Source organism: Ambystoma mexicanum, chromosome 1p (assembly GCF_040938575.1).
Source record: "Ambystoma mexicanum isolate Mex_15411 chromosome 1p, UKY_AmexF1_1, whole genome shotgun sequence".
NCBI lineage: Eukaryota > Metazoa > Chordata > Amphibia > Caudata > Ambystomatidae > Ambystoma > Ambystoma mexicanum.
Window position 1 is genome coordinate 18,155,473 of NC_090921.1, and position 9,199 is coordinate 18,164,671.

At 54.3% G+C, this 9,199-nt stretch overlaps 2 protein-coding genes across 2 annotated transcripts in view; one reads left to right on the forward strand and one right to left on the reverse strand.

Annotated features, from left to right (window-relative positions):
- Nucleotides 1-395, reverse strand: part of LOC138563973 (zinc finger protein 154-like) — a 122,010-nt gene extending 121,615 nt beyond the window's left edge. Inside the window, exon 1 of the mRNA XM_069642877.1 lies at nucleotides 70-395. The gene's annotated coding sequence lies outside the window, so the exon portion shown is untranslated. The remainder of the gene's footprint in view (nucleotides 1-69) is intronic.
- A 5,544-nt stretch (nucleotides 396-5,939) lies between these two features.
- Nucleotides 5,940-8,336, forward strand: LOC138580534 (uncharacterized). Its single transcript, XM_069651188.1, has 4 exons — nucleotides 5,940-6,620; nucleotides 7,005-7,289; nucleotides 7,773-7,889; nucleotides 8,277-8,336. The coding sequence occupies exons 1-4, from the start codon at nucleotides 5,940-5,942 to the stop codon at nucleotides 8,334-8,336; spliced, it is 1,143 nt and encodes a 380-aa protein (XP_069507289.1).
- The last annotated feature ends 863 nt before the right edge of the window (nucleotides 8,337-9,199 follow it).

Consider the following 9,199-nt stretch of genomic DNA (forward strand, 5'->3'; position numbering starts at 1 on the left):
TGCTGATGACTCAGTTGCATGCATGCTGTGTATGTGGGGGTGCATGCAGTGCTAATCCCTGAGGTGTACCTGTTTGGTGCATGCGGGGAGCTGCCATTGCTGATGTCACAGCCAGAGGCAGCAGCTGCACCGAGTGATGCTCCACAGCACAGACCTTGTCTCCCCGCAGACAGCCTCATGCACACCTAGATCAGAAGCTGGTGCCCAGGAGGAGCTCTAAGCCACAGGCATGGGATGGGCCTTTCAGAGGCTCACCCGAGACGGCAGGGAGGCCGAGAGCGGCTGATCTGGGGCCCGGGGTGGGGGTCTGCTGGGGGCCCCTGTTTCCTCCCTCTTCCGCAGCTGGAAACAGTGAAAACTGCCGGGAATTGGCAGGAATTGCTGCTTGTGCTGCCTCTGCCCCCACTGACCCGGAAGAGGAACCCCGTCTTCCGGTTCTGGAATGGCCCTACGCTATTGGGTGATCCACAGCGCAGCGCGCCCTCTGCTGGCGGGTGCGGGAATCTCCCCACCTTCATGGGCACTTCTTGGCGCCCGAGGAGGGGAGTTTATTTATCACGTTTAAAAATGGATCTGGCGCCGAGAAATGCTCTCCAGACCTACAATGCACGTTTAATATCCCCCCTGCTGAGACATTCCCTGGTATGGGGTCAGGAGCAGCTGCCACCCTGGCACTCCAGTGCTGCCAGTGCACTGGACAAGGGGCACACAAGCACTCTGCCTTCCCTTCCCCCATCCCACATCCTCCCTCCCCCAGGTGAGACCATGAAGCACCAGGCACCAGAGTGCTGCTGGGCCTTCCATGCCCATAGCAGCACTTAGTTTTTCTTCTTAATTTTATTGAATTCAGCTGAGAAAACTCAACTTTTTCAAAAGTAAAACAATTACATCAATGCATTGCTAAAATTCTGTTAAATAATATTATTATCATTAACAGGTGGCATTGATAAGCCAGTGGAGTAGAGCAGGTTAAGAAACTCAGAGTCTTACCAGAGGCAGGTCAGGGGCCCAAATGAACAGACACCTTGTGCCACAAATGTCAAACTATGAACAGGCAAGGGATGGGTCGTCTGGTAGGTAAACTCCCCCAAGAACTGCTTAAAGCACATGCAATCAGCTGGGTCCTGCCACACTAGCCACAAGCAATGCCCCTCTATTGAAAACATCACTGTCTGCCAATAGAAAAGGGGTTACATGCGAGAAGCACAGCATGCGCAGCCTGTCTGGTACACCGGCGCTCATCTTCCATGCGAGAAGCACAGCATGCGCAGCCTGTCTGGTACACCGGCGCTCATCTTCCATGCGAGAAGCACAGCATGCGCAGCCTGTCTGGTACACCGGCGCTCATCTTCCATGCGAGAAGCACAGCACTTCATTTATTGGTTGATTCAGAACTGCCTTTATTTTTTTTAAACAATAGAAAAGGGGTTACATGCGAGAAGCACAGTATGCGCAGCCTGTCTGGTACACCGGCGCTCATCTTCCATGCGAGAAGCACAGCATGCGCAGCCTGTCTGGTACACCGGCGCTCATATTCCATGCGAGAAGCACAGCATGCGCAGCCTGTCTGGTACACCGGCGCTCATATTCCATGCGAGAAGCACAGCATGCGCAGCCTGTCTGGTACACCGACGCTTATATTAGATGCGAGAAGCACAGCATGCGCAGCCTGTCTGGTACACCGGCGCTCATATTCCATGCGAGAAGCACAGCATGCGCAGCCTGTCTGGTACACCGGCGCTCATATTCCATGCGAGAAGCACAGCATGAGCAGCCTGTCTGGTACACCGGCGCTCATATTCCATGCGAGAAGCACAGCATGAGCAGCCTGTCTGGTACACCGGCGCTCATCTTCCATGCGAGAAGCACAGCACTTCATTTATTGGTTGATTCAGAACTGCCTTAATTTTTTTTAAACAATAGAAAAGGGATTACATGCGAGAAGCACAGCATGCGCAGCCTGTCTGGTACACCGGCGCTCATCTTCCATGCGAGAAGCACAGCATGCGCAGCCTGTCTGGTACACCGGCGCTCATATTCCATGCGAGAAGCACAGCATGCGCAGCCTGTCTGGTACACCGGCGCTCATATTCCATGCGAGAAGCACAGCATGCGCAGCCTGTCTGGTACACCGGCGCTCATCTTCCATGCGAGAAGCACAGCATGCGCAGCCTGTCTGGTACACCGGCGCTCATCTTCCATGCGAGAAGCACAGCACTTCATTTATTGGTTGATTCAGAACTGCCTTAATTTTTTTTAAACAATAGAAAAGGGGTTACATGCGAGAAGCACAGTATGCGCAGCCTGTCTGGTACACCGGCGCTCATCTTCCATGCGAGAAGCACAGCATGCGCAGCCTGTCTGGTACACCGGCGCTCATATTCCATGCGAGAAGCACAGCATGCGCAGCCTGTCTGGTACACCGGCGCTCATATTCCATGCGAGAAGCACAGCATGCGCAGCCTGTCTGGTACACCGGCGCTCATATTCCATGCGAGAAGCACAGCATGCGCAGCCTGTCTGGTACACCGACGCTTATATTAGATGCGAGAAGCACAGCATGCGCAGCCTGTCTGGTACACCGGCGCTCATATTCCATGCGAGAAGCACAGCATGCGCAGCCTGTCTGGTACACCGGCGCTCATATTCCATGCGAGAAGCACAGCATGAGCAGCCTGTCTGGTACACCGGCGCTCATATTCCATGCGAGAAGCACAGCATGAGCAGCCTGTCTGGTACACCGGCGCTCATATTCCATGCGAGAAGCACAGCATGCGCAGCCGGTCTGGTACACCGGCGCTCATATTCCATGCGAGAAGCACAGCATGAGCAGCCTGTCTGGTACACCGGCGCTCATATTCCATGCGAGAAGCACAGCATGAGCAGCCTGTCTGGTACACCGGCGCTCATATTCCATGCGAGAAGCACAGCATGAGCAGCCTGTCTGGTACACCGGCGCTCATATTCCATGCGAGAAGCACAGCATGCGCAGCCTGTCTGGTACACCGGCGCTCATATTCCATGCGAGAAGCACAGCATGCGCAGCCTGTCTGGTACACCGACGCTTATATTAGATGCGAGAAGCACAGCATGCGCAGCCTGTCTGGTACACCGGCGCTCATATTCCATGCGAGAAGCACAGCATGCGCAGCCTGTCTGGTACACCGGCGCTCATATTCCATGCGAGAAGCACAGCATGAGCAGCCTGTCTGGTACACCGGCGCTCATATTCCATGCGAGAAGCACAGCATGAGCAGCCTGTCTGGTACACCGGCGCTCATATTCCATGCGAGAAGCACAGCATGCGCAGCCGGTCTGGTACACCGGCGCTCATATTCCATGCGAGAAGCACAGCATGAGCAGCCTGTCTGGTACACCGGCGCTCATATTCCATGCGAGAAGCACAGCATGAGCAGCCTGTCTGGTACACCGGCGCTCATATTCCATGCGAGAAGCACAGCATGCGCAGCCTGTCTGGTACACCGGCGCTCATCTTCCATGCGAGAAGCACAGCATGGGGCCTCTGTGCAATATTTGCACTATGGAGTGCAATTGAGAAGTGCAAAGAGGCTGTAGAATCCTCTGTACTCTTCTCTATTTGCACTCCACAGTGCAGAAAAAGTAAATGCTGGCTACCATGTATGCATGTCAGGCAGCGTTGGCAACGATTTCCTTTGGAAACCACCTGCTGTTTCCTGGTGCAGGCGGCCCCCATGGGATAGCATTGCTTTCACACCAGCAGGAAAATCTTACGCTGAATAAAACAGAGTTGCTTTTGGTGGCAGAGGGCAAACTGGGGGCGGAAACTGAACTTTCGTTACACCCGTGCCTTTCACCTTCAAAAACAATTAAAATCCCCAAGAGCGTCAATGGAGGCACTACGTTTATTTATTGTTACACTTATAAAGCGCACTAAGCACGTAGACATCAAGGCTCTGTTACAGCCAGTTACACTTTAGACTTGAGCCGGCATGCAGAATAAGGGGGGATGGGTCAGAGAATTACCCATAAGGCATTTACACCAATCTGTAGCCTCTGCAGGATTTACTCCGGTGACATTGAAAATGAGCTCCATTGTGCAGTAGTAACCACGGTCACCATGCCGGTTCAGCAGCTCCTGCGAGAAGCAGTAGTAACCACGGTCACCATGCCTGTTCAGCAGCTCCTGCGAGAAGCAGTAGTAACCGCGGTCACCATGCCTGTGCAAGAAGCAGTAGTAACCACGGTCACCATGCCTGTTCAGCAGCTCCTGCGCGTAGTAACCAAGGTCACCATGCCTGTTCAGCAGCTCCTGTGAGAAGCAGTAGTAACCACGGTCACCATGCCTGTTCAGCAGCTCCTGCGAGAAGCAGCAGTAACCACGGTCACCATGCCTGTTCAGCAGCTCCTGCGAGAAGCAGCAGTAACCACGGTCACCATGCCTGTTCAGCAGCTCCTGCGAGAAGCAGCAGTAACCACGGTCACCATGCCTGTTCAGCAGCTCCTGCGAGAAGCAGCAGTAACCACGGTCACCATGCCTGTTCAGCAGCTCCTGCGAGAAGCAGCAGTAACCACGGTCTCCATGCCTGTTCAGCAGCTCCTGCGAGAAGCAGCAGTAACCACGGTCACCATGCCTGTTCAGCAGCTCCTGCGAGAAGCAGCAGTAACCACGATCACCATGCCTGTTCAGCAGCTCCTGCGAGAAGCAGTAGTAACCACGGTCACCATGCCTGTTCAGCAGTAACCACGGTCACCATGCCTGTTCAGCAGTTCCTGCAAGAAACAGTAGTGACCACGGTCACCATGCCTGTTCAGCAGCTCCTGCAAGAAGCAGTAGTGACCACGGCCACCATGCCTGTTCAGCAGCTCCTGCGAGAAGCAGTAGTAACCACGGTCACCATGCCTGTGCAAGAAGCAGTAGTAACCACGGTCACCATGCCTGTTCAGCAGCTCCTGTGAGAAGGCGTAGTAACCACGGTCACCATGCCTGTTCAGCAGCTCATGCGAGAAGCAGTAGTAACCACGGTCACCATGCATGTGCAAGAAGCATTAGTAACCACGGTCACCATGCCTGTTCAGCACCTCCTGCGAGAAGCACTAGTAACCACGGTCACCATGCCTGTTCAGCAGCTCCTGCGAGAAGCAGTAGTAACCACGGTCACCATGCCTGTTCAACAGCTCCTGCGAGAAGCAGTAGTAACTACGGTCACCATGCCTGTGCAAGAAGCAGTAGTAACCACGGTCACCATGCCTGTTCAACAGCTCCTGCGAGAACCAGTAGTAACCACGGTCACCATGCCTGTTCAGCAGCTCCTGCGAGAAGCAGTAGTAACCACGGTCACCATGCCTGTGCAAGAAGCAGTAGTAACCACGGTCACCATGCCTGTTCAGCAGCTCCTGCGAGAAGCAGTAGTAACCACGGTCACCATGCCTGTGCAAGAAGCAGTAATAACCACGGTCACCATGCCTGTTCAGCAGCTCCTGCGAGAAGCAGTAGTAACCACGGTCACCATGCCTGTTCAGCAGCTCCTGCGAGAAGCAGTAGTAACAACGGTCACCATGCCTGTTCAGCACCTCCTGCGAGAAGCAGTAGTAACCACGGTCACCATGCCTGTTCAGCACCTCCCGCGAGAAGCAGCAGTAACCACGGTCACCATGCCTGTTCAACAGCTCCTGTGAGAAGCAGTAGTAACCACGGTCACCATGCCTGTTCAGCAGTAACCACGGTCACCATGCCTGTTCAGCAGCTCCTGCAAGAAACAGTAGTGACCACGGTCACCATGCCTGTTCAGCAGCTCCTGCAAGAAGCAGTAGTGACCACGGCCACCATGCCTGTTCAGCAGCTCCTGCGAGAAGCAGTAGTAACCACGGTCACCATGCCTGTGCAAGAAGCAGTAGTAACCACGGTCACCATGCCTGTTCAGCAGCTCCTGTGAGAAGGCGTAGTAACCACGGTCACCATGCCTGTTCAGCAGCTCATGCGAGAAGCAGTAGTAACCACGGTCACCATGCATGTGCAAGAAGCATTAGTAACCACGGTCACCATACCTGTTCAGCACGTCCTGCGAGAAGCAGTAGTAACCACGGTCACCATGCCTGTGCAAGAAGCAGTAGTAACCACGGTCACCATGCCTGTTCAGCACCTCCTGCAAGCAGCAGTAGTAACCATGGTCACCATGCCTGTTCAGCAGCTCATGCGAGAAGCAGTAGTAACCACGGTCACCATGCATGTGCAAGAAGCATTAGTAACCACGGTCACCATACCTGTTCAGCACGTCCTGCGAGAAGCAGTAGTAACCACGGTCACCATGCCTGTGCAAGAAGCAGTAGTAACCACGGTCATCATGCCTGTTCAGCACCTCCTGCAAGCAGCAGTAGTAACCATGGTCACCATGCCTGTTCAGCAGCTCATGCGAGAAGCAGTAGTAACCACGGTCACCATGCATGTGCAAGAAGCATTAGTAACCACGGTCACCATACCTGTTCAGCACGTCCTGCGAGAAGCAGTAGTAACCATGGTCACCATGCCTGTGCAAGAAGCAGTAGTAACCACGGTCACCGTGCCTGTTCAGCAGCTCCTGCAAGCAGCAGTAGTAACCACAGTCACCATGCCTGTTCAGCAGCTCCTGCGAGAAGCAGTAGTAACCACGGTCACCATGCCTGTTCAGCAGCTCCTGCGAGAAGCAGTAGTAACCACGGTCACCATGCCTGTTCAGCTCCTGCGAGAAGCAGCAGTAACCACGGTCACCATGCCTGTTCAGCAGCTCCTGCGAGAAGCAGTAGTAACCACGGTCACCATGCCTGTTCAGCAGCTCCTGCGAGAAGCAGTAGTAACCACGGTCACCATGCCTGTGCAAGAAGCAGTTGTAACCACGGTCACCATGCCTGTTCAGCAGCTCCTGCGAGAAGCAGTAGTAACAACGGTCACCATGCCTGTGCAAGAAGCAGTAGTAACCACAGTCACCATGCCTGTTCAGCAGCTCCTGCAAGAAGCAGTAGTAACCACGGTCACTATGCCTGTTCAGCACCTCCTGCGAGAAGCAGTAGTAACCACGGTCACCATGCCTGTTCAGCACCTCCTGCAAGCAACAGTAGTAACCATGGTCACCATGCCTGTTCAGCAGCTCCTGCGAGAAGCAGTAGTAACCACGGTCACCATGCCTGTTCAGCACCTCCTGCGAGAAGCAGTAGTAACCACGGTCACCATGCCTGTGCAAGAAGCAGAAGTAACCACGGTCAACCTGCCTGTTCAGCAGCTCCTGCGAGAAGCAGTAGTAACCACGGTCACCATGCCTGTGCAAGAAGCAGTAGTAACCACGGTCACCATGCCTGTTCAGCACCTCCTGCAAGCAGCAGTAGTAACCACGGTCACCATGCCTGTTCAGCAGCTCCTGCGAGAAGCAGTAGTAACCACGGTCACCATGCCTGTTCAGCACCTCCTGCGAGAAGCAGTAGTAACCACAGTCACCATGCCTGTTCAGCAGCTCCTGCGAGAAGCAGTAGTAACCACGGTCACCATGCCTGTCCAACAGCTCCTGCGAGAAGCAGTAGTAACCACGGTCACCATGCCTGTGCAAAAAGCAGTAGTAACCACGGTCACCATGCCTGTTCAGCAGCTCCTGCAAGAAGCAGTAGTAACGACGGTCACCATGCCTGTTCAGCAGCTCCTGCGAGAAGCAGTAGTAACCACGGTCACCATGCCTGTGCAAGAAGCAGTAGTAACCACGGTCACCATGCCTGTTCAGCACCTCCTGCAAGAAACAGTAGTAACCACGGTCACTATGCCTGTTCAGCACCTCCTGCGAGAAGCAGTAGTAACCACGGTCACCATGCCTGTTCAGCACCTCCTGCGAGAAGCACTAGTAACCACGGTCACCATGCCTGTTCAGCAGCTCCTGCGAGAAGCAGTAGTAACCACGGTCACCATGCCTGTTCAACAGCTCCTGCGAGAAGCAGTAGTAACTACGGTCACCATGCCTGTGCAAGAAGCAGTAGTAACCACGGTCACCATGCCTGTTCAACAGCTCCTGCGAGAACCAGTAGTAACCACGGTCACCATGCCTGTTCAGCAGCTCCTGCGAGAAGCAGTAGTAACCACGGTCACCATGCCTGTGCAAGAAGCAGTAATAACCACGGTCACCATGCCTGTTCAGCAGCTCCTGCGAGAAGCACTAGTAACCACGGTCACCATGCCTGTTCAGCAGCTCCTGCGAGAAGCAGTAGTAACAACGGTCACCATGCCTGTTCAGCACCTCCTGCAAAAAGCAGTAGTAACCACGGTCACCATGCCTGTTCAGCACCTCCTGCGAGAAGCAGTAGTAACCACGGTCACCATGCCTGTTCAACAGCTCCTGTGAGAAGCAGTAGTAACCACGGTCATCATGCCTGTTCAGCACCTCCTGCAAGCAGCAGTAGTAACCATGGTCACCATGCCTGTTCAGCAGCTCATTCGAGAAGCAGTAGTAACCACGGTCACCATGCCTGTGCAAGAAGCAGAAGTAACCACAGTCACCATGCCTGTTCAGCACCTCCTGCGAGAAGCAGTAGTAACCACGGTCACCATGCCTGTGCAAGAAGCAGTAGTAACCACGGTCACCATGCCTGTTCAGCATCTCCTGCAAGCAGCAGTAGTAACCACGGTCACCATGCCTGTTCAGCAGCTCCTGCGAGAAGCAGTAGTAACCACGGTCACCATACCTGTGCAAGAAGCAGTAGTAACCACGGTCACCGTGCCTGTTCAGCAGCTCCTGCGAGAAGCAATAGTAACCACGTCACCATGCCTGTGCAAGAAGCAGTAGTAACCACGGTCACCATGCCTGTTCAGCAGCTCCTGCGAGAAGCAGTAGTAACCACGGTCACCATGCCTGTTCAGCACCTCCTGCAAGCAGCAGTAGTAACCATGGTCACCATGCCAGTTCAGCAGCTCCTGCGAGAAGCAGTAGTAACCACGCTCACCATGCCTGTGCAAGAAGCAGTAGTAACCACGCTCACCATGCCTGTTCAGCACCTCCTGCAAGCAGCAGTAGTAACCACGGTCACCATGCCTGTTCAGCAGCTCCTGCAAGAAGCAGTAGTAACCGCGGTCACCATGCCTGTTCAGCAGCTCCTGCGAGAAGCAGTAGTAACCACGGTCACCATGCCTGTGCAAGAAGCAGTAGTAACCACGGTCACCATGCCTGTTCAGCACCTTCTGCGAGAAGCAGTAGTAACCATGGTCACC